General features: G+C 36.9%; 5 protein-coding genes across 6 annotated transcripts; 3 read left to right on the plus strand and 2 right to left on the minus strand.

Moving 5' to 3' along the window:
* The first annotated feature begins 1,463 nt into the window (after positions 1-1,463).
* On the plus strand, positions 1,464-4,454 carry LOC17900647 (LEAF RUST 10 DISEASE-RESISTANCE LOCUS RECEPTOR-LIKE PROTEIN KINASE-like 2.4). The gene is made up of 6 exons (XM_023788658.1): positions 1,464-1,506; positions 1,577-1,840; positions 1,976-2,434; positions 2,946-2,988; positions 3,125-3,159; positions 3,266-4,454. The coding sequence occupies exons 1-6, from the start codon at positions 1,464-1,466 to the stop codon at positions 4,429-4,431; spliced, it is 2,010 nt and encodes a 669-aa protein (XP_023644426.1). The 3' UTR covers positions 4,432-4,454.
* Positions 4,455-5,544: 1,090 nt separating this feature from the next.
* On the minus strand, positions 5,545-7,659 carry LOC17900704 (endochitinase At2g43590). The gene is made up of 3 exons (XM_006307340.2): positions 7,296-7,659; positions 6,422-6,805; positions 5,545-6,298 (listed from the first exon to the last, which is right to left on the minus strand). Exons 1-3 carry the CDS (start codon positions 7,657-7,659, stop codon positions 5,619-5,621), a joined length of 1,428 nt encoding a protein of 475 aa, XP_006307402.1. The 3' UTR covers positions 5,545-5,618.
* Positions 7,660-8,627: 968 nt separating this feature from the next.
* On the minus strand, positions 8,628-10,830 carry LOC17900567 (probable arabinosyltransferase ARAD1). Its single transcript, XM_006307324.2, has 3 exons — positions 10,142-10,830; positions 9,668-9,924; positions 8,628-9,308 (listed from the first exon to the last, which is right to left on the minus strand). The coding sequence occupies exons 1-3, from the start codon at positions 10,770-10,772 to the stop codon at positions 8,757-8,759; spliced, it is 1,440 nt and encodes a 479-aa protein (XP_006307386.1). The 5' UTR covers positions 10,773-10,830; the 3' UTR covers positions 8,628-8,756.
* Positions 10,831-11,604: 774 nt separating this feature from the next.
* Positions 11,605-16,869, plus strand: LOC17900483 (G-type lectin S-receptor-like serine/threonine-protein kinase At1g34300). Of its 2 annotated transcripts, none has more exons than XM_023790030.1 (2): positions 11,605-14,181; positions 16,798-16,869. In XM_023790030.1, the coding sequence occupies exon 1, from the start codon at positions 11,677-11,679 to the stop codon at positions 14,146-14,148; it is 2,472 nt and encodes an 823-aa protein (XP_023645798.1). In that variant the 5' UTR covers positions 11,605-11,676; the 3' UTR covers positions 14,149-14,181; positions 16,798-16,869. The 2 variants fall into 2 exon arrangements, with proteins under 2 accessions (XP_023645798.1, XP_006306779.1); XM_006306717.2 differs by having other exon boundaries at positions 11,606-14,186; positions 16,803-16,868.
* Positions 16,870-19,205: 2,336 nt separating this feature from the next.
* Positions 19,206-23,234, plus strand: LOC17898122. The gene is made up of 13 exons (XM_006306902.2): positions 19,206-19,381; positions 19,523-20,064; positions 20,152-20,477; positions 20,574-20,666; positions 20,758-20,848; positions 20,936-21,029; positions 21,143-21,246; positions 21,349-21,418; positions 21,564-21,667; positions 21,841-21,957; positions 22,043-22,119; positions 22,202-22,246; positions 22,356-23,234. Exons 2-13 carry the CDS (start codon positions 19,756-19,758, stop codon positions 22,891-22,893), a joined length of 1,968 nt encoding a protein of 655 aa, XP_006306964.1. The 5' UTR covers positions 19,206-19,381; positions 19,523-19,755; the 3' UTR covers positions 22,894-23,234.
* The last annotated feature ends 97 nt before the right edge of the window (positions 23,235-23,331 follow it).

Consider the following 23,331-nt stretch of genomic DNA (forward strand, 5'->3'; position numbering starts at 1 on the left):
GTTTAATCGAACAATCCAATAACCAAAGTTATTCAAGCAAATCAATAACATTAGATCCCAACCTCATGGAAAACTGACATTTCGTTTGTGCCTTGGGTAAGTTCAACTCAAAGGCAACTCTAAGTTTTTGAAGGCTACAAGCAAGTGAATAAATTGGCTATTTTCATTAAATAGAAAAAAAAAAAAAAAAAGCTAAAGCAGATTAATTATTAAAAAGATTACTATTAAGGATCAAATTGGAATATTTGTACCCTAAAAGCAAGATCAATACCATTAAACTAAAGAGATATTGTCTAAAATAAAAATAAAAACGAAAAATTAACTATAAAATACAGGGCCGCAAAAACATGATTTATAGGCTTGGCTTTTGGGCCGGCTCTTGTTAAACTCCCCCGTCAAAATATTGAATCCATATGGGATGTTGCTCGGGTTAAATTGGATTTTACCCATTTTTGACCTCCCATAGTTATGACTCCATGTATTTAGTTTTGGAGAAAAGTATTGTTAAGCAGCTAAGTATAAGTGCTACTCAGAAGTGATACCACGTAGCCCACACAGCCGCATTTTCCAGTGGTAAAGGGGGATTGGGGAAAGATTGGAAGGAACTAACCCAGATTTGATCCACCCTGGAAACAAAAATCATTGTTGTGTGGGAAGTTTGTCAATTGGGCTAAGGCCCAGTTGGTTTACCTGGTAGTCAGAAAAACATTCCAAACTCGGGACAGACAGTGTGGTGGCCATTTGGGGAGTAGTACACTCTGAAGCACTCTGGTGCGTTTCTACCGGGGGTTTATCAAAAAAAGAAGTGATACCACGTTAGTTAAAATTTCTAACCAGCTTAGGATTAGAATTACATCAGCTTGAAAACTTCTCACATATGATACAAACATAAGGAAACTACAGAACGACAAACCCATTGGATACGTACGTTTGTCGATTTGTACATTGGAAACGTTTGTAGCCCTTAATGCTTTACAATTCTGAATTGGCTTTTTGTTTTCATATTTGTTTGTGGTTGTGGTAAGTTCAAGCTGGTGAATTGGCAAAGTGAGCGCGTTATGACTTTAGGTGTTTTTGATGTCTAAAAAATCATTTTCAATGTTGACTTGTTGACTGAAAAGACTTTGACTTACATTCACATTTGTTAGTAAAGTTTAATTGTGATTTTGTAGATTCATTCTCATTCAAGACTAATCAAAAACGAAGTTATGAAGAATTAGACTTCTCTTAAGATTGAAGCGTTAACTAATTCGATCTTAATTTCCTTATATATCATAACTAAACACAATGAAAACAAAACACATGCATAAAAAGTAAATTTTGTGATTAGTTCTAATTGTTGACTTACTAATCACTTTTAACATCTTCCACATAGTTTCCATGAGACTTCACGGTAGAGGTAGATCATTTTCATGTATTAACAATATTAACTCTTTTTGCAAGCACTTCCATCTTTCAAGTAGATGGCGTTGCTCTTCCTCCTTGTTTCAAATCTATTGGTCACGGGTACGTTTTCCAATTTTGACTATAGCTTCAATTCATCACAATTTGTTAATGGTTTTTTTGTTATTTGTAGCGATGTCAAGAACCATTACAATGGAAAACAAATGCGAATACCCTGTTTGGCCTGCAAGCTACACCTACGTCGGAGAGCTGCAAACAACTGGATTCCTTCTGGAGAAGGGATATACGCAGCGTACCATCAACGTGACATCGCCATGGATTGGTTATATATGGGGTAGGACACTCTGTACGACCAACACATCAGGTGGATTCTCATGTGTAACCGGAGACTGCAACTCAGGCCAAATCGAATGCTCCGTTCCTCATATGGAAAACAGTACCATCTCAAAAACAAATTTTACCTTAGGTAAACTAAATTTACAGACCCTTTTCATAAATTTTCTTTTGGACGGTGTTTTTTTCTAAAATTTGGGATATATGGTCCATTGGCTTTTACTTTTACCCCTTCTAGATCCTGGCCTGCCGGCAACATTAGCGGAGTTTAACCTAGCTTATGACGATGGTGATGACTATTACGACGTCAACGTCATGAATGGTTACAATCTTCCTTTGCTAGTGACCCCTGAGGAAGAAAAGTGCCAAAGCATCGGATGTGTTGTTGAGTTGAACAAGACGTGTCCATCGGAGCTGAGGTTATACAGTAACGATACGGGATCGAAAGATCCGTATGCCTGCAGGACCTCGTGTCAGAAGAACCCTTTGCCGGATCTTTGTTGTGTCAGACCCTACGTGGGTGAAAAAAGTGTCGTTGATTCGAAAGAATGCAAACGGACGATCTACTCGGAGACTTTAAACCAGACGTGCCCAGGTGCATATAGTTACGCCTACGACAATAAGATCAGCACTTTCACTTGTCCTAGCTCCTCCAATTTTGTCGTCACGTTTTGCCCGACTAGCCTAACGAAACCAGGTTAATTCACCTCCACTCGTCTCTAACTCTCTATATACGTTATCCGGTTATTGGGAAGCCATCGATCACTCATACTATCTAGTGGTTTATATTGAGTCACATCCTTATTAAAATTTGATATGATATGATGTTGGAAAAACGGAAAACATCATACATATATTTTCACAAATGTGAATTCCATTAAGAGGGTTAATAGGTTTGTACAATGCAAACGAGTTTGCTACTTATAAATGGATAACGACTAGGGGTGAACTCAAGTATCGTTCTATGTATATTGGTATATGACACTTTAGCAAAGGATAATCTCTCATGGTATCTCAACATATAAAATACCTATAAGTATATATATAGATCGATGTTCGATGGAAATATCTATATATTTAAACTCCCTCGCCATCTCAAAAATACCCGGGAAGGATCGAAGAAACATTACTTTATGCAGTTATCTTTGCAGAAATGAATACTAATATTTCTTTCATTTTGTTGATCCAATGGAAATCTTTGTTTGTAGTATCAGTAGAAAAACCTCCATTGAGGACCGGCCAAAAGCAAAGGCAAGTGAATTAGTTGCTTATGCCTTTACATGTTAAAACGTTAATTTTTGTGTGAAATTTTTGTTTAAAATAAATTTAATAACGAAAATAATAAGAAACTTATAACACGATTTTTTTAAAAAAATATTTTGCGCAGGGTAGCCAAACTATGGAAGTTAAAACTCATACTAGGTACACTTCAACCGTGTGTATTAGTTATTACTATCAAATGTCTTATTCATTATATTAACTTCTTATGTGTATAATAATATAACTTTTGATGCTTGTTCTCTTCTAGGAGTTTCATCAGTTTTAGCTTTGATGATCATTATTGCGGTGGTGGTAACGGCGAGAGTATATAATATGAAAAAGAGTGATCCGAGTGGGAAAAGCATCGAAGAAATTGTAATGTTGAAACGATATAGTTATTCACAAGTCAAGAGGATGACAAAATCATTCGCAAATGTTCTTGGAAGAGGAGGATTTGGAACTGTCTATAGAGGGAAATTACCTGACGGCAGCCGAGATATTGCAGTGAAAATCTTAAAGGAGTCAAATGGGAATGGGGAAGAGTTCATCAATGAAGTGGCTAGTATGAGCAGAACATCTCATGTTAATATTGTTTCTCTACTTGGATTCTGCTATGAAGGGAACAAGAAAGCTATAATATATGAGTTTGTGCCTAATGGATCACTCGACAAGTTCATCTCCGAGGAGATGTCAGCGAAGATGGAATGGAAAACGTTATTTAACATTGCGGTAGGTGTGTCTCATGGCCTGGAGTACTTGCACAACCGTTGTATATCAAGGATTGTGCATTTTGATATAAAGCCGCAAAACATACTCATCGCCGGAGATTCTTGCCCCAAGATCTCAGATTTTGGTCTTGCTAAGTTGTCCAAGAATAATGAAAGCATCATGTCAATGATAGAAGCGAGAGGCACGGCCGGGTACATAGCCCCAGAAGTATTTTCCAAAAGTTTTGGAGCAGTTTCTCATAAGTCGGATGTGTACAGTTATGGTATGGTGGTTCTTGAGATGATTGGCGCGAGGTGTATAGACAAAGTACAAAAAGCTGGATCCAACGACACTTCAATGTATTTCCCAGATTGGATTTATAAAGATCTTGAGAAGGGAGAAATCATGAGCTTTTTGGCAGATCAAATAACAGAAGAAGAAGATGAGAAGATAGTAAAGAAAATGGTATTGGTGGGTTTGTGGTGTATTCAGACCAATCCATTTGATCGTCCACCAATGAGCAAAGTAGTTGAAATGTTAGAAGGGAGTCTAGAGTCTCTGCAGATTCCACCTAAACCTCTTTTATCTTTACCCGCCGTTACAGTTCAAAATACTTTTGATAGGATTGAAGAGACTCCAAGTGCAAGTCAAGATACTTCAGACAGTTCTGAAGAATCAGTTCAAGAAATCGTAAAAGAGAATCAAGATAGCTTAAGATCTTACTAAACCACGACCAGCAAGTAAGATCTTGCGATCTCCTTACCGCTTTGTTGATAAAATCCAAATTAGATTTTGATGTTATTTACCATTGATCATTCGCGCGAAATAGTTACGTTGTTCAATGTGGATAAATGCCATAGAACTTGTTTTTGAAATTTTTGAACTTAAGTTAGTTGATGTATTGAGATCAGCTTATTCAAAAGGAGATGGATCAGATATATGCTGATAGAATACTACAAAGTATACTATAAGAAAAAAAGATTATACCAGGCAGCAACCATCCTTTACTACCGAGTAGAACTAAGGAGATGAATGGGTACGTACACACTATGCAAAATATTTAGGTTGGATGGAATATAACTAAGACTTTGGGAACAGAATATCATAATTTTAATATGTTTAAATTATCTAAAAATATGTTTTTTATTAAAACAAAGTTGAAATAACATAAATAATATTAAGAGCGGAAGCCCCTTATCCTAGTCGTGTTGATTAAAGGTATGGTAATGCTTCTACACCAAGAGATCCAAGGTTGGAGTCCCAATACTGCGATTTATTAACAATTATACAGATTAAAAGATGCAAGTTCATAGGAAATCTACGTGATGCGCAATTAGAGCCGTTCGCCGGGATTCTAGCTATTGAAAGAGAAGAATGTGTCCAAGATCATCAAAAAAAATGAGCTATTCAAAATCAGCATTGGATTAAGCAAGGAGAAGGTGGTATTCAAAATTAACATGGAGTGTAATCAATAGTGGATCTAGTTGGGTCGAACAGGATTGTCCATGATATAACTATCTATGTAAAAGTTCACATAATATGCAGTAATTAATAAATCTAAAGATGAGAAAAAAAAATGATATTCGGAATGTTAAGAAAAAAAACATTTATTTATGTTTAAAAGGAACATTAATTATTACTATATTATCTCTGATTCATTTTAAGTGATGTACTAATGTTTAAGGTTGTTAGTTTGTTAGACACATTAAAAAAAAAAAAGATGTAATTTAGGTAACAAAAAAACATGTAATTTTTATCTTTTCCATACCATTAAAAAAAATGAATACAACCACTAATATGTAATTTAGATAAACTTCACCCCATGAGCAAGCTGGTTATCTTTATTGCTAATATCTTAGGGGCTAAACAAGTACAATTATATATAAACATCGCCCTACACTGGAGATTCGGTTTTATGGGCAGAAAGTGATTTCGTAGTTAGCTCGGGAACAAGTGAAGGTGTTCGTCTGGTCGTCATAAGCGTAGCTATAGGCGATAGGGCAAGCTTCCTTAAAAATCCTCGAGTAGTTCGTGGGAGGACAAGTTTCAGGCGTATTGAAAGCTCCACGGCAACAATATTGATCAGTGTTAAACACTGCACATGCACTCTTGCACGCCACGACATTGTTCTGAGGACCCATGACCTTAAGCTCGTTAGGGCAGTTCGCGTTTAGGTCGGTGATACAGCCTGCGTACCTACAGTCTCCATACCCTCCGTAAGGTCTTATCCCTAGCTTGACATTGTAACCGTCGACGAGGCTCACGTCGTAGAAATCCTTGCCGCCATCGCCTACGAGGGTGAATTCAGCAAGAGTGACAGGAGGAACTGCGCCGCCGTTACATCGTAGACCGCCGCAGTCTCCGGTAATGCATCTACCATTTCCTGATGCGTCAAACTTGCATCCCGTACGAGCCCAGAACCGGCCTGACCATCCTGCAGGAGCCTGGAGCTTTTGGGAAGCGCCTGAGGTCAATTTAAACCCGCCACCGCCGAGCCTGGGTCCTCTGCCGGCGAGAGTTGCGGCCCAGACGGTGTGGGAGCATTTGTTCTTAAGAGTGAAGACGGTGAGGCGACTGGGAAGATCAATGATGCCTGCAGTTTTATGTCGCAAAACTAAAATATCAGAGGACACTTTTTTATATAATGATTCAAAAGGAAACTTAAAAACAGTAACGAAAAACAGATAAAACAGAGGAGAAATGAAGAATGTGGTACCAGGGTCTACACCAAGCTGTTTACAATAGTTTGTATAGTACTCAACCCTTGCCGAGACCGCACTTTGATCCTCACTGCTCAACTCCAGACTATTGATGGCTTTAATGGTGGCTACAAATCCTTGATCCAGTACGGGCCTCACGTTGTTCATCCAAAACCACAGACTTGCCCTGAAAGCCACAGTTGGGTTGCTACCCACTAGCTCAGGCTCGCGTAAGAGGTCAAGTCCGAGACTCTGGCCACATGACCCGTAGTTGTAATTCCATGATAGTTGCATCGGACCACGACCATAGTATTTTTTTCCCTGTGCACATGGATATTGCAAGTTGTTCTCGTCGCAGTAGTCATATGAACTTCCGTTAACCTCTTCTATCTTGCAGAAATCTAAAAAAATGTGGAAAATTAGATCAAGTTAAGTGGTACCAATTGAGATATATTAATATTTGGTTTAAAAATAAAATAAAACATTTTCTGTTTCAGAAAAAAAAAAATACATTTTTTAGACCTAGCTAGACATTAGTTTTTTGTAGTTCTGGCAAAATACCCTAACCGAAACTAACCGAGAACAGAAAAATATGAATTGTGGCAAAACCTATGAACCTAATTGGTACCAGTTGAGATTAATACTTGACTTAAAGAGCAAAAAAAAATAAAGAAATTATATTTTTGATACATAGAACATTATTAGTTTGACTGTTTGAGTGAATATGTAAATAACCGTAGATAGTTCAAGAATTTACTAGTGATCAATATACAAATGAAACTCAATACCTAGCCGCGATTCTGAATCAGAGTCAAGTTTAAATATTTTGGTATATCGAAAAAAAAAGGAAAGAGAAAAGAGAACCAATGAAAAGAACTAGCTCTTACGTACGTTGGGTCTCGTAGGTGAAATGAGCAAACATGGTAGCAATCTCAAGCCTGGTGACAGACGTATTGAACTCCAAGTTAGTCCGAGCGGCCTCAATGAAAGAGTCACGGGTGTAAAACTTTTTCCCAGCGCAGCCATTACTTGCATTGCTAATAATTCCGTCAAAGAATTTTTGTGTCACAATTTTAGTTATTCGGCAAGGACCTTCTTTGCAACCGGAGCCACAATAACCTTCGGTGAAACCGCAATACCCATACATACTGCAGCAGAGAACTGGGGAACAGCCGCAGAACTGCGACTTGGCAGTTTCATAGTAGAAACCAAAGATTAAGAGAAGAGAAACTGAGGAGATTTTTTTGAGAGGCATACTTCTTTTTCTTTTCTTTTTTTTGGGTCAACGAGAGACATGCTTCTTTGTTGTTGTTTATGGATGAGAATGAAGAGTGGGAGCTAGATGTTTGGTAGTTTCCTCATTTCTTAGTGGCCAATCAATTCGAAGAAAATGCTGACTATTCAACAACACATGCATGGGCATGGCTAAGTCTTCATCAGTTCGAGAACAAGACAAATATGGTAATACTTTCTCACTTTTCGTATCATTTCAATACTCTTTCCAAGTAAACGTCAACTCATAGTATAATTTGTTTTCTTTAGGTATAAACCCATTCGTTACGTAAGTAGGGAAATTTTCGTTATTACGGTAACAAAACCTAATCGAACAAATCAATAACATAACCACTGTCTCGAACTCACCTCGAAAAATATGGTTATAGGTTTTAAAATCGTTTACTAGATTTTAACCCGCGGTACACCGCGGGACGACATTCTAAAATATATATATATTTTTTTGTTTGGTATATAAGAGTGTACTACTATATTTTGATTGTCAATTTTATGATTATAGTAGACAACCCGTAAAAATATCTATAATCATAATTATGTAAATTATAACCCGTTCCATCACATGACCCGTGCTACACAATTATCAATAATACTTTAGTACATACATTTTTGTATCATTTGAGTAATATACATCCATTTCTAAAAATTCAAATTGCAACATATGCAAAAAAAATTATATTTTTATTATACATATGTTTATGTAATAATATAAATTTAAAAACAAATAAAATCATATAAAGATGTTGGAGAAATTTTTGATTTATGAGAGAGAGATTTTAGGAAATTTTGTCAAATGTAATAAATATTGATTTCTAATTTTGCAAATTTATTATGATTTAATTACAAAATTTATCTTAAACTTTTTCTATTTAATCAAATGGCAAGGGTTTAATTATGCAAATATTACAAAATAAAAGGGTAGAACACAAAAGGTACTTCAAAAATGTTAATATAGATATAATTTTGTATTGATTGCCAAACGCTATAAATGATGATCGTGAACAAAAAAAAAATAGGCAATAAAAAAAAAACACTTTCTTCTTTTGGACTTGGTTGTATGATTCAGATACATTGACATCGAAGAGGAACAGAAGCACCTGCTGGTTTTCTCCTTTCCCTAATCACTGCTTCCTTCACCATTGGAACCTTCTCCTGAACCTTCTTCCATATGTGATTCACCGCACCATCGGGTTCAATCGGTCCGATCCCATTGGCTTGACCATTATCATACACAAAAACTGTCTGAACCTTTGCCATTCTACTTCTGAATGTTTCTTTCTCTCTCTCAGAGAACTTTCTGAGATGATTAGCCAACCATTTAGGTGTTAATGCATCACTTACAGAGACAAAGACTGAGAATTCTGAGTAATCGATTATTCCCTCAAATGGGAGCTCTATGGTGTCACTGACAATCACAGGGATGCAGAGGCTTTGAATTGCGTCAAATAGACGGCATGAAGTGGGAGTATCACCAGCTGGATGCAAGCAGAACTCTGAGTTTCTCATTCCTCTTATCGATTGTTCCCTCCCTGTTGCATTAGGAAAACCTTCTTCCATGACAACGCCTGGTTCTTCAACCAGCAAGTCCCATAGCTTTTCTCTGATTAACCCTCCCTGTAAAGTTAAAATTATACTAATTGTTTTAGAGATCTTGACACCAAACAACTTGATAGAGAACAGACCATTTTGCTATGAAGGCATAAGACTAATCTACTCGAATGAGGTTCCCATTGTTTCAAATGCCCATCTCTATGTTTACATTTACATGTGAAATATGTTATATATACTTGTTTGCAAATTGTAAACACAAACGTGACTGTTTGCAATAAGTCTTTCCAAGATTGGGCAATACTAAAATTTCCACAACAACAATACATTTAGGCTATAAAAGATACCTTATGAGCCATGAGAGTCTCTGCATAAAGCAATTTAACGACTCAAAATAAAGAAGCGAGTTTTGCAAAAGTGATTACCCGATGTCTGTGCTTAGCGCCTTTGAAATAAAGAAGGCTGTGACGTCTCAAGTTCTGAGACAAATCTAGTCTAGGAAGTAGATGCGTGTATGGAACTATCACATCCTTAATGACAGAGACTTGAGTATGCTCTATCCTCTCAGGCAAGCTAGTCCCATTGGATGATTTAGAATCTTGCCTAAACCAGCCTCCAAAATCCACCACCAGAAGAATCGATAAAGCAATCTCCTCACGAACATGCCACATTGCAACTGGGTCTGCCAAAGAACGCTTCAACATTTTAACTTAACCTGACACACAATCCACACATATAACTTATATAAGCTTCTAAACCAAATCTACAGACACCACCATCACACCCACATGACAAACTTCAAAGACACTATACTCAAATCTATACTTATAAAGATCCAGATTTGTCAAATTGAGTACAAACAAGTTCCAACGATAAAAAAAAGAGAGAAACTTTAGTACCAGTAAGAACAAAAACGTGATCACGACCATTGGATCGTTTCCAAGCTTTAGTGTTCTTGACAAAATCAAGAACTTGTCTCTGCCTTTGATAATCTTCGTTTCCAGACTTCTTCCTAAACGAACCTTTGCCATTTCCAAGCTCCATCTCAGCACTCAACGTCGCAAAGAAGGGTACGAACACTACATCAGCGTCAGATTCAGTAAATACCCTTTTAGCAAAAGATCCAATTCGTTTCTCCGGTGAGGTTTCAAGGTCTCCCATGATCCAATACTCGGCGCTGTACTGCTTAATCAGTGGATTCTCCGGGTACGGTGGGTATGTATCGGGTTTGGGTAAATGGGTTTTACGGGTCGGGTGATCCGGGTCGGTGGGTATGCGTGAATCTGGAGAAGAAGAGGACCAGTAGTTCTCGAGAAGACCATAGTTAAGAGATCTTGGAAGCTCAGCTACAAAGACATTGATGCCGTTTTGGAGAGTAATATGTGAAATCTTCTGATTCGGGTCGGAGATTAAGGAATTGGAGAAGAAGAAGAGAAGCGAGACCACGAAGAGGAGGGATAAAGATAGGAGTAAGTAAGGAATTGAACAGAGAGGTCTAGTTGACGCCATTGATGTGATCTTAGGGACCATCGTTGCTTAAAGATAAAAGATGATCTCACTGTTTTTCGATTCAGGGGAGATTAGTTCTTGTATGAGATCGGAGACAAACGCTAAACGCCATTTTAGGCTCTAGCGTTTAGTAACGCGATTCTGGAAGTATTGTCAAAATTACCATAACCGGATTGTAACCGTATAAAACGGTTCAAAATCGTAAGTATTAACCGTACAAGTAAATTAGTTACGGTTAAAAAAATATTAGTCGTAACCATAATAAACTACCGGTTAACTGTACGGTTAAACGTTCGGTTAACAGCATATTTAAATCCTTAAAATAAATTATATTATAATTGTATACAATGAAAAGACACATCAAATTTTCACTTTATTAAAAGGAACACAACAAATTGAACTTGTAAGTAATCAAACATTTCATACTAAACTATTTTTATTTTTATTTCCGTGTGTATTTGATGTTGAGTTTCTCAGTTTCGATGTAATACCCAAATTTAGTAATTCACTATAAATATTTGAAATCACATATATTTTTTACTTGTAAAATAAATAATATTTCATTAGATTTTATCTCCAATATTAATATTATAATAATCATTAAATAACTTTAACCGTAATTGTATATAACTGTAACCGTCTTAACTGTATATATATTGATTAATGTCATGAAAATAGGAAAAAAAAAGTTGTAAAAAAAGTGTTTAGTTCAGATTAAAATTTAGACGTTATAAAAGTTGAGATATATAAATACATTTTTGAAATCGTTCAAATTTGCCCTGAATACTATATTGAAATGTCAACTTTGGAGGACTAATTACGATTAAGCAAATTATTAATGAAAGATAAAAACAGAAGTCGTCGTTTCAGTCTTCATTGATAATACAACAGAGGAGGAGAGAGACGAAGCTTCACAATCACAACAATGGCGGAGAAGCTTCTCCCTCTCCCTCTTCTTCTTCTTCTTCTCTTTCTCCTTCACTTCCCTTTCTCATTCTCTACCATACCTCTCGGCTCTGTTATTTCCGCCTCCGGTTCCAACCAGAATTGGCCATCTCCCAATTCCACTTTCTCTGTCTCCTTTGTTCCATCTTCTTCACCTAATTCCTTCCTCGCCGCCGTTTATTTCGCCGGAAACGTCCCGATATGGTCAGCAGGAACCGTTGACTCACGAGGATCTCTTCGTCTTCTCAGTTCCGGCTCTCTCCGCCTTACCAATGGCTCCGGCGCCACCGTCTGGGATTCTAGAACCGATCGTCTCGGTGTTACTTCCGGTTCGATTAGAGATTCCGGTGAACTTGTTCTCCTCAATAACCGAAGCGTTCCGGTTTGGTCTTCTTTCGATAATCCGACGGATACGATCGTCCAATCGCAGAATTTCACCGTCGGTAAGGTTCTCCGATCTGGTCCTTACTCGTTTCAGTTAGAGAGAAGTGGGAATCTTACTCTAAGGTGGAACAATAGCACGATTTACTGGAACCATGGACTCAATTCATCGTTTAGCTCGAATCTTTCGTCTCCTAGCTTAGGGTTACAGACTAATGGAGTTGTGTCCATCGGAGGAGTTGACACTGTTTACAGTGGAGACTATGGTGATAGCGATACGTTTAGGTTTTTGAAGTTAGATGATGATGGGAATTTGAGAATTTACAGTTCTGCGAGTGGAAACAGTGGCCCTGTGACGGCTCATTGGTCTGCTGTTGATCAGTGTCTTGTTTATGGATATTGTGGAAACTTTGGGATTTGTAGTTACAACGATACTGATCCGATTTGCTCGTGTCCGTCTCTCAACTTTGATTTTGTTGATGTGGATGATAGAAGAAAGGGATGCAAGAGGAAATTGGAGCTAAGTGATTGTTCTGGCAACGCAACCATGCTTGATTTGGCTCACACGAGTTTTTTTACATATGAAAACGATTTAAACTCGGAAAGTTTCTTTGCCGGTAGTTCGCCTTGTAGAGCTAATTGTCTTAGTAGCAGTGCTTGTCTTGCATCTGTCTCAATGTCAGATGGGTCAGGCAATTGTTTGCAGAAACGACCTGGTTCCTTCTTTACTGGGTACCAGAGGCCATCTGTTCCGAGTACTTCTTATATTAAAGTGTGTGGTCCGGTTGTGCCTAACACACCTTTGGTTGCAATAAAAGACGATGGTAACGACTCAAAAGTGCATTTGTGGATTGTTGCAGTTGGTCTAATAGCTGGGCTTCTTGGTTTGATTGCAGTAGAAGTAGGTCTCTGGTGGTGGTGCTGCAGAAAGAATCCTCGGTTTGGAACTTTATCGTCTCACTACACTTTGCTTGAGTACGCTTCTGGTGCACCTGTGCAGTTTACCTATAAGGAGCTTCAACAATGCACCAAAAGTTTCAAAGAGGAGCTTGGAGCTGGAGGGTTTGGAACTGTGTATAGAGGCGTGCTCACAAATAGAACCGTGGTTGCAGTGAAGCAACTCGAAGGAATTGAACAAGGAGAAAAGCAGTTTAGGATGGAGGTTGCTACTATTAGCAGCACACACCATCTGAATCTAATCAGACTGATCGGGTTTTGCTCCCAGGGAAGACACAGGCTTCTCGTCTATGAGTTCATGAGAAACGGATCTCTCGATAATTTCCTGTTTACTACTGATTCAGGGAAGTTCTTGACTTGGGAGTATCGGTTTAACATTGCGCTTGGGACTGCTAAGGGAATAACGTACCTCCACGAGGAGTGCCGCGACTGCATTGTACACTGCGACATTAAACCCGAGAACATTCTTGTGGATGACAATTACGCTGCCAAAGTCTCGGACTTTGGGCTTGCCAAACTCTTGAACCCAAAAGATAACAGATACAACATGAGCAGCGTTAGAGGAACAAGAGGCTATTTAGCTCCTGAATGGCTCGCAAATCTTCCCATAACTTCAAAATCGGATGTCTATAGCTATGGAATGGTTCTACTAGAGATAGTCAGTGGAAAAAGGAACTTTGATGTCTCGGAGAAGACAAACCACAAGAAATTCTCGATCTGGGCTTACGAAGAGTTTGAAAAGGGCAACACCGAGGCAATCCTAGACACACGTTTAGGCGAAGACCAAACTGTTGACATGGAACAAGTGAGGAGGATGGTTAAGACAAGCTTCTGGTGCATACAAGAGCAGCCATTGCAGAGGCCAACAATGGGAAAAGTAGTTCAAATGCTAGAAGGAATCACCGAAATAAAGAAGCCGCCATGTCCAAAGACCGTAAGCGAAGTATCGTTTTCAGGGAACAGTATGAGCACAAGCCACGCATCTATCTTGGTTCCTTCAGGTGCGACCCGATCATCCTCTTCGTCAGCAACACGGTCTTTTCAGACAATGGGGATCACATCTTCCGGACCAGCTTCCACAAGGATCAGTGAAGGTTCGTTGCTTGGACATTAAAGAGTATTGTACTAATGTATATACTTATTCTAATTTACTTTAGGGAAAGTTACACAGAGACACCGTTTACGTGTCTTTCCTTTCAGTTTAACACCCTTTGGGTTTGTGGCACCGTTTTTTGCTCTCTTTTGTACTGTAGATACCAATTTCTGACAAAAATACCCTCAGTTAAGTTTTTGAAAGCTTAACTAAATATTTGAGAATCTTGTGGCTAGAAATGATCCTGAGATTAAGATGAGAAATGAACAACTAAAGTCACTTCCTTTTTCTTTCTCTCTCCGTCTCCCTTTTTCTCTCTCACCCTCTCCCTTTTGTCTCTCCGTCCCTCTCTCAAACCAAAACTCAGAGGTATGTGTTGTTTCTCTAGATCTGAAGTTGTTTATCTTTCATCTTCTTCTTTCATTTTTATCTGGAGCAAAAATATTTCCTCTGTCCACCAAAAAAATATATATATATCTCCTCTGTTTCTTAGTCCGGTCGGCTTCACATGCAACGGTCATGATTCCTGCATCATAAAAATCAAAACATTAGAGTTCAATTTCAATCATTTTTCAGAGAATCAATACAAATTAAACCTTGTGTAAAATCAATTCCTCCATACGTCGCTTTGTTCTCTTTGAGTGAAACGGAATTTAATACCTCGATGAAAGAAGATCTTTATCGAAACAAGAATAAGAGCTTCTTTCATTTTCTGGGTTTTTTACTTAAACTATATTGATTTTCCAGATTCTTAAACAAGATTTCAACTTTTTGTTGTGCATTTGATACGGTGGATGTGATGCGATGTGGTGGATGCGATACGGTGGATACGATGTGGTGGATGCGATATGATGGATACGATGTGGTGGATGTTGTAGTTTTATGTGATTTGGTGGCTGCGATGCGGTGGCAACAGTTCAATGGTTACGATGCGGTGGCAACAGTTCGATGGTTACGATGTGGTGGATGCGATGTAGTTGATGTGAAAACTAATGATAAAGATCATGGATGGCCATCAGTTACAATGTTTGTGTTGTAGTTTTTTAATGTAAGGCTTTCATGTGTTTATGTTCTTGTGAATGGTTAATGTTTTTTCCCTTAAAAACTTGAGGAAGAAGATGACGTGGCCAAACATGTAGTGGGAATGTGTTTCGTTGCCAACGTTTTATGTTCTTAGGAGTTAGCTATGTTTTGTGTATTAAAGCATCTAATACATTGTAAAGTCGATATGAAGAAAATATTGTCTTAAAACTTCTTGTGTTGTTCTTAAGCTCATTCACCAAGCTAGTGTTTTCTACATGGATATCTTACATCTCATTCACCAAGTGTTGTCCACATGGATGTCGTACTTTGGATGTGTTTTTGTCTTTTGACTTTTGTTGTCTTGAACATTCAAGTTTTTTGTTCTCATGAGAAGAAGCTAAAGACTTGACGTTGTGGACTTCAGTTATACGGTACCATAATCGACATTTGTTTTTGCACAAAAACCACCATAAACCAAACAAATTTGTTTTTAAAATTTTTTATTCAAATAGGCATTGTCTATCTATGAGTTTTCTTTTTACAATTGGCTCTCAAGAATATAGAGTATTTCATTCTCCATATCCCTAAAATCAAGTCCATAAACTGGTTTATACAAAGAGGCACGTTTAGGCATCCACATTACCACATCCATAATTCTTCATCCATAATTCTTCATCCATACAAAGAGGAACTTATGTATAAAACTGATGTCCCACATACCCATCAATCATCAAATTTCCAACTAACCAAATCAACCATATTCCCACCATCAAACACTTTCTCCGCATCTTGGACTCGTCCACAAACCAAGTACATATGGATCAACGAGTTCCTAACAAACAAATCCATAAAAAGATGTCCAGAACTATAATCCACACATCGTTATCCACAAAGTTAATGTTTCATGACTATCATTCATACGAGGTCATCTAACGAACAACAGAGGAAGACGATGGCGTATTGTGATCAAACCACATAAATTAAAGAAACAAGTAGAACCGAGAGTTGATTGATCAACACTAACTAGAACTGGGAGTTGGTTGGAAGTCGGAGGAGGAACAAATAGAGGTTTAAAAAAGTGAATAATGCGGTGGTTACTTGACATCGGTTCTGGAAAACAGTGAAATTGGGGACGACACGTGATTCGGGACTAGAAAGAGTGATACGAAGATTAGGATACCGGCGATTCGGGACTAGAAAGAGTGATACTGATGAGCAGTTGCCGGCGATACGATACCGGCGGTTGCGAGTATGCACCACATGACTAAAGACGGGAGCAATTGTGCCTGGGTGGATGAGATTGTGCATCCAAGGGGAGAATACAGTTACAACAGATGGAATTCTGATGAAACACCGGCATAGAAGCGTCTAGACGAGTTCTGAAAAAATATTCGTCGAAGGAGAAAGAAAACGGCGATATTAGGTTTTTTACTCTCAGAGAAACTGAAAATATTTTTTTTTTTTTAAACAGCTAATAAAAAGGTGGATAGAAACAGAAATATAGTTTAGTTAAAAGGATTAGAAGTATTTGGTTAGTGAGGTCGAGGGGTAGAAAAGAGAAAAAACAAGAGGAAAAGGTGTCTGTAGCGGAAAAGGTGTTAACATGTAATATGAAACTTGGAAACGGTGCTAGAATGCAAAATTTTCTTTACTTTATCGCATACGTTTGTAATTGTTTAGGAACACAACACAACAAAAGCTATATTTATTATTGACCATTGTCATCTGAATTAATAAATCATATGCATACATACATATTCAAAGTTGTAGAATGGTTCTAAGAAAAATCCATTAGTTTTATATGACCTTGAAGATGACATTGAAGTCTATATCTCTTGGGGTTGAAACAAATCTAAGATCTCAATTCCTTCTAATATTGTTGCGTGTACGTCGTGTCGTGCGAGTATATTGGGTTTTAAGACAAAAAAAAAAATCAAAGTGTTAAAGCAAATTCGTATAAACTTTTTTTTTTTTTTTTTTTTAACATATCTTCTGATTTAGCCATTAAGATATTAATTAGGGAAAGAGACGTTGTAATTAATCGACATAATAAAGATTCTAAAGACATCAAATCAACGAAAAAAAAAGATTTAATTAAAAAAATGTTAGAATCACAAAAACTGCACCATATTCAACGTTAAGTGAATCAAAATCTCATCTCCATCATTGATCCTCACGAAGCTAATCTTTTTTATCTCATTTTTGGTTTGATCATCAAACTCCAATACCCTATATAGATTTTACGTTAATCATAATCAAATATAATTTCAAACGCGTTTTTTGGATAAAAGAAAAGAGTGTGTGGGGGCGAAATGAATATAATTGAGAAAAAAATGATATAATTGAAATGTGGAATCAAAAATATTCATGATGATGTATGATATTGCGATGGAGACATCAGAATGACTCAGAAGAAGATGCAATTTTGACCAATGTGAACTTGTTGAATTGTGGAATTGGTCCAAAAGAGAGGCCATGGTCTTCCCTGACCAATCTTATAGTATTTTATTAATTTAGCAGTTAAATAACCTAAAATACTATAGAAATCACTTCACTTTCCTCATCATTGATACTAGGATCATAGTTATGAAAAACTACTATTGAAATCTCAAAATTTATTTTCTTTATTTTCCTTCTTAGAATACAAATTTTGATAAGAGTCTAAACACAAAATATCGCCTATTTTATTAGTTACTATCACTAAAAATCCCTTTTAACTATAAAAATTTGATAAAATCCGCATAAAATATTGACACATTCTTAATTTTTTAAGATTAGTAGTAATATATTTTACAATAGATGTTTGTGATTGCCTCACGAATTTGATATTAAAATACTTGATGCATCGATTTTTCGATGTTTTTAGTAAAAATTTATTTTTTCTTTTTGAGTAATGAGTAATACAAATTCGATTGAAAAAAAAATAATCATACCATTTGAAGTTCCAAATCATTTCATAGCTTTATCTTTTATGTAATAAATAAGCTATGGGCCATCTTATTCCATTTTATAAAACAAAGACTAAATGATATGAAAACATTATAAACAAATTATTATTTTTCCTTTTCAAGGTTCCAATGACCATGCTATAAAGCTTATTATGACATTGCCACACAAGGTAATTTGGTAAAAACATTGTAATTGCAAGGCTACTTTAGATACTGTCGTCCTTTATTGGGTAAAAAGTCAACTTTCGTTTTCAAAACTAGATATGCATACACATGTTGACTGATTTGTTCACTTTTTCTATTTCAAGAATCTAACAATAATTTTACCAAAGACATTCACACACGACAAAAAGTACAAAATGGTAAATTACTTTAAAATTAACTACTTTATACACATTTTGTAATTTTCATTTCAACACTAAAACAAAAAATTTCATTACACTAAAATAAAAGTTTTCCCATCTGAAAAATATTAAATTAAAACGATTATTTGAGAAAAAACTTAAAATTATAATAAAATATTCATTTCAGATTATAGAATTTATCTTAATCGTATCGAAAAGATGACAACACATTGTAAAAACCGTTACGACACTAATTAGAATTGCGGAAAATCATCAAAAAGTGAATTCTTTCATAACAAGTTTTAAAGACTCGCACTGACACTATAACAACATTTGGTACGTTTCAATCGACGTGTTTTCATCTTTGATTTTCTTTTGTTAAAGTTATCTTGATTCCTAAAGTTTAAGTGAAATCCGTTCAACCGGAAATCCGTAATTTTAAATATAAAAAAATTAATTAAGAAAAAAATATAATTTAAACATGATATATATATAGAGTTAAATATTTAAATACATGATAATTTTTTTTTTTTGAAAGAAATACATGATAATTTAAACTTGTATATATATAGCAACTTGTTAGTAAAAAAACTAGAAAAATAAATAAAGTTAATGGGGGATGAGTTTTGAAGAGTGTAGAAATGGGTAAAACGAGAAGAAAAAGGTTTAATTTTTAATTTTGGCTAACTTCTCTCACCATCTGACACTCTCCAACTCTCTCAACAGAACCTCCTCTTCCTCTTCTTCCTCTATTCAATTAACCTCTCTCTCTCTCTCCTCTCTCTTTCTCGAGTCTCGTTTCTTCTTTTGCTTGTATAGAGACATCTTCACGTTTCTTCAGCTGAGACAACTTGTTACTTCTTTCGCTCAAAGTTGTGAAGAAAGAAGAAGAATCTGACTTCAATCTGATTCCCAGATCCGAGTTTTTGACTCTTTAAGGTCTCTTTTGAAGTTACTGATTTTGAATATGTCGTTTGGGTTCTTTAGCTTAGTTTCTAGGGTTTTCGATATTTGTTTTTCACTTGTTGAATGATGTTCTTTTGGATTGACTTAAATTAGAAAACTTTGATTCATTGGCAGGTTTGTATGAGTATCAATGTTCTTTTACTGAGCAATTTGCTCCATTAATGGACTGCTGCTCTTATACGGATCAGGATTTGCGATTGCAGTGTTTTGCTTGTTACATTGTTCATCCTTTTGAGGTTTCGTAGTGGTTCAATCGGAGAGATCGAGTTTTGGAACTGTCTTGTGTATGGAGAGCTTCGAGAGAGTTTGAGAGCTAATTTCGATAGTAAAGGTTGTAACTTTCTGTGATGGGTGGGCTTTGTTCGAGGAGTTCTTCTGTAAATAATGCTCCTGGTGGAAGCTTTGCACATGTTAATGGTCATTTAAATAATGGGTCTGAGGTGAAAATTCAGTCTGGTGAAGGTAGAGAGAAAGTTGCTGATCCTTCTCCTCTGAGGGAGAATGTGGATGATAAGCATACATCAGAATCGTTTTCGTTTCCTATAGTCTCTGGTGGATCTCATCCTCAGAATATCGAGGATGGAATTCCTCGGTTATCGAGGGTTTTGTCGCAGAAATCTAGATCCACTAAGTCTAGGCAGGCTGCTGTGGCTAAGGTAAAGAAATGTTAAGCATTGCTGTGGGTTAGTTCTGAGTTCCAAGTTTATCTCTTTTATACTATACTAAGGTGTTTCTATTTATAGGTTTCGGAAGTAAGCTCTCTTTTGGGTAGGGCAGGCACTATGGGACTTGGTAAAGCTGTGGATGTATTGGATACACTCGGGAGTAGCATGACGAATCTGAATCTTAATGGGGGATTTTCTTCTGCGACGACAGTTAAAGGGAATAAGATCTCAATCTTGTCTTTTGAAGTTGCTAACACCATTGTTAAAGGCGCCAACCTTATGCATTCTCTTTCAAAAGATAGCATCACACATTTAAAAGAGGCAGTGTTACCTTCAGAAGGTGTCCAAAACCTTGTATCGAAAGACATGGATGAATTGTTGAGAATTGCTGCTGCGGATAAAAGGTAACATTCTCTGACAGTGTTCTGTGTTGATGCTATATGCTTTTACGCTGTTTCTATTTGTAGTTTGGAGATAAGTGATTTACTTATTGTAAATAGGGAAGAGTTGAGGATCTTTTCTGGAGAGGTGGTGCGTTTTGGGAATCGTTGCAAGGATCCTCAATACCACAACTTGGATCGCTTCTTTGACAGGTTCCAACATGATCCTGTCACTATGGTTAGACAATGAGACTATTCATTTTGGAAGTATCTGACTTTTCATTAGTTCTGTGTTATGATTTAGGTTGGGATCTGAATTTACACCCCAGAAACATTTGAAACAGGAAGCAGAAACCATAATGCACCAGCTGATGTCATTTGTTCATTTTACAGCTGTACGTATTTTTCATGCCAACTGGTGATATTCGGTCCTGCTTGACTCTTTTGATGGCGATTTATTCTGATTATATCTTATGTTTCAGGACTTGTATCACGAACTCCATGCGCTGGATAGGTTTGAACAAGATTACCAACGTAAGATCCAGGAAGAAGAGAACCCAAGCACAGCACAACGAGGTAGGTACCGAATAGAAATATATATGTTCCCTAAAATATATCTTTGGATGATAATATTTACATTTTATATTATTTGTTGGTTATCATTCTTATTTCTCGTCTGTTTTTGCTAGGTGTGGGAGATACACTTACTATTTTGAGAACTGAACTAAAAAGTCAGAAGAAACATGTAAGAAACTTAAAGAAAAAATCTCTTTGGTCTAGGATCTTGGAAGAGGTAAGGGTTGCAAACATAGAAATCATTAGTTTCCTATTTCAGGAAGTTTCTGGGTTAATCTGGACTCCAATGGTAATTCTCGACAATGCTAATAATGCTTAGGTAATGGAGAAACTCGTAGATGTTGTCCATTTCTTGCATTTGGAGATTCATGAAGCCTTTGGTGGTGCAGGTGAGTCTCTTATTGGATAAAGCGGTTTAGCCTTATTTTAACTTTCAAGAAGATTGAGTATTTACTATGTGTATGTGTTTTTTTTTTCTTGTATCTAAAATGTAACATATGCTTACAAACCGCGATCATTCTACCTCATATGCAGATCTTGATAAGCCTGCTAATGACCCGCCAATCAATCATAAAAAATTGGGCTCTGCTGGTCTTGCCTTACATTACGCAAACATCATCACTCAAATTGATACTCTTGTAAGTTATTATCTGTTTATCACTTAGTTTTACTTTAGCGTCTGTTTTTGTATCCATTGGTTACCCGATCTCATTAGTAATATTAATATTCAATATCAAAATGATTGAACTTGTTTCTATATCCGTTAGTGGAATTTATTTAAGTTACGTTATTTTCTCATTTCAATGAGTAGGTATCCCGGTCAAGTACTATGCCTGCAAGCACAAGAGACGCATTGTACCAAGGTTTACCCCCAAGTATAAAATCTGCTTTACGGTCCAGAATACAGTCCTTTCAGATTAAGGAAGAGGTATTACTTTTGTGCTGACAAATGAATTTACTACCTGTTATTTGTATGCCTGCTCACCACACTGCATCTGATTTCTTTGAACCAGCTAACTGTTCCTCAAATAAAAGCTGAAATGGAAAAAACGTTACAGTGGCTTGTTCCTGTTGCTACAAACACAACCAAGTAAGAGTCTGCGAAAAATAAGCCCCTTAGTTTTGAATAAGCAAGTCAGACTTATGCTTCTGTCTTTTCTTTTCTCATCCAGAGCGCATCATGGGTTTGGATGGGTTGGAGAATGGGCAAGTTCCGGGTAAGCCCTGAATACAAGCAGATTCTAAGGCTATTCTCTTTTTGTGCTGTGTATATATGCATGCAATATTGTTCTTTGCTGAATGTTAGATTATGCAAAATACTTTCAGGTCGGAAGCGAACCAGAGACCTGCAGGTCAAACAATACTAAGGATAGACACACTTCACCATGCAGATAAAGAAAAAACTGAGGCTTACATATTAGAGTTAGTGGTGTGGCTTCATCATCTCGTTACTCAAGTCAGGGCCACCACTGGTTATGGTCTAAGATCTCCGGTTAAGTCTCCAATCAGATCACCTAACCAGAAAACAATCCAACTTTCCAGCGGTTCACACAACCCAAGTCAGGGTTCTCCGTTGCTGACTATGGAGGATCAAGAGATGCTTAGAGACGTAAGCAAGAGGAGAAAAACGCCAGGAATAAGCAAGAGCCAAGAGTTTGAAACGGTGGCGAAAACAAGGCTTTCTAAGCACCACAGGCTAAGCAAAAGCAGTAGCCACTCGCCGATGATGGGCGAGATGATGAATTATAAGAAGGATACTTTCTCAACCAGAAGACCTTCCTCTGTTCCCATCATTGATTTTGACATTGATCGCATGAAAGCTCTCGATGTAATCGATCGCGTGGACACCATTCGAAGCTTGTAGGTAACTAAGTCCACACACCACCATCAGCGTTCATAACTGGGATTGGACGGACGGTAAACACCATCCTATCTATCCCCCAAAATGATGATATGATGCCGATTAATCCTATGGGATACCAATCGAAATTTGAAACCCGTCATAGATGATGATTCGGGTTCAGAAAATGGCAAGAGTTTGTACTATTTTTGTGGGTGTAATATTGGTTTGGCTTTTGTAGCATTTCCTTTGTGTATTGTTATTCTTCTTCTTGTTGGTAGTAGTTGTATTGTGTACATATACAAAAAAAAAACGTTACTAGTTACTACATGATCATTTGGAGAATAAATAATGTATTATCTTAACTAATGAATTTAACACAAATTTTAGATACTAATAACACCATTCGAAAAGCAACTAAAATTTGATAATCATAGTAGCTTTACACAAGTTACACGAACA

Source organism: Capsella rubella, unplaced genomic scaffold, assembly GCF_000375325.1.
Source record: "Capsella rubella cultivar Monte Gargano unplaced genomic scaffold, Caprub1_0 scaffold_1, whole genome shotgun sequence".
Classification (NCBI taxonomy): Eukaryota; Viridiplantae; Streptophyta; class Magnoliopsida; order Brassicales; family Brassicaceae; genus Capsella; species Capsella rubella.

What these genes read in the sequence shown, in the direction of transcription:
- LOC17900483 (XM_023790030.1), top strand. Translation starts at nt 11,677, where the DNA reads ATGGCGGAGAAGCTTCTCCCTCTCCCTCTTCTTCTTCTTCTTCTCTTT.
- LOC17898122 (XM_006306902.2), top strand. Translation starts at nt 19,756, where the DNA reads ATGGGTGGGCTTTGTTCGAGGAGTTCTTCTGTAAATAATGCTCCTGGT. An exon ending in GGCAGGCTGCTGTGGCTAAG is followed by an intron (nt 20,065 to 20,151) that starts GTAAAGAAATGT and finishes TTCTATTTATAG; the next exon opens with GTTTCGGAAGTAAGCTCTCT. An exon ending in GGAGAATGGGCAAGTTCCGG is followed by an intron (nt 22,247 to 22,355) that starts GTAAGCCCTGAA and finishes AAATACTTTCAG; the next exon opens with GTCGGAAGCGAACCAGAGAC.
- LOC17900647 (XM_023788658.1), top strand. Translation starts at nt 1,464, where the DNA reads ATGGCGTTGCTCTTCCTCCTTGTTTCAAATCTATTGGTCACGG. An exon ending in GACTAGCCTAACGAAACCAG is followed by an intron (nt 2,435 to 2,945) that starts GTTAATTCACCT and finishes CTTTGTTTGTAG; the next exon opens with TATCAGTAGAAAAACCTCCA. An exon ending in GAAGTTAAAACTCATACTAG is followed by an intron (nt 3,160 to 3,265) that starts GTACACTTCAAC and finishes GTTCTCTTCTAG; the next exon opens with GAGTTTCATCAGTTTTAGCT.
- LOC17900567 (XM_006307324.2), bottom strand. Translation starts at nt 10,772, where the DNA reads ATGGTCCCTAAGATCACATCAATGGCGTCAACTAGACCTCTCTGTTCA. An exon ending in TCACGTTTTTGTTCTTACTG is followed by an intron (nt 9,925 to 10,141) that starts GTACTAAAGTTT and finishes GTTCTTTGGCAG; the next exon opens with ACCCAGTTGCAATGTGGCAT. An exon ending in GCGCTAAGCACAGACATCGG is followed by an intron (nt 9,309 to 9,667) that starts GTAATCACTTTT and finishes TTAACTTTACAG; the next exon opens with GGAGGGTTAATCAGAGAAAA.
- LOC17900704 (XM_006307340.2), bottom strand. Translation starts at nt 7,659, where the DNA reads ATGCCTCTCAAAAAAATCTCCTCAGTTTCTCTTCTCTTAATCTTTGGT. An exon ending in TTTCACCTACGAGACCCAAC is followed by an intron (nt 6,806 to 7,295) that starts GTACGTAAGAGC and finishes ACATTTTTTTAG; the next exon opens with ATTTCTGCAAGATAGAAGAG. An exon ending in ACAGCTTGGTGTAGACCCTG is followed by an intron (nt 6,299 to 6,421) that starts GTACCACATTCT and finishes ATAAAACTGCAG; the next exon opens with GCATCATTGATCTTCCCAGT.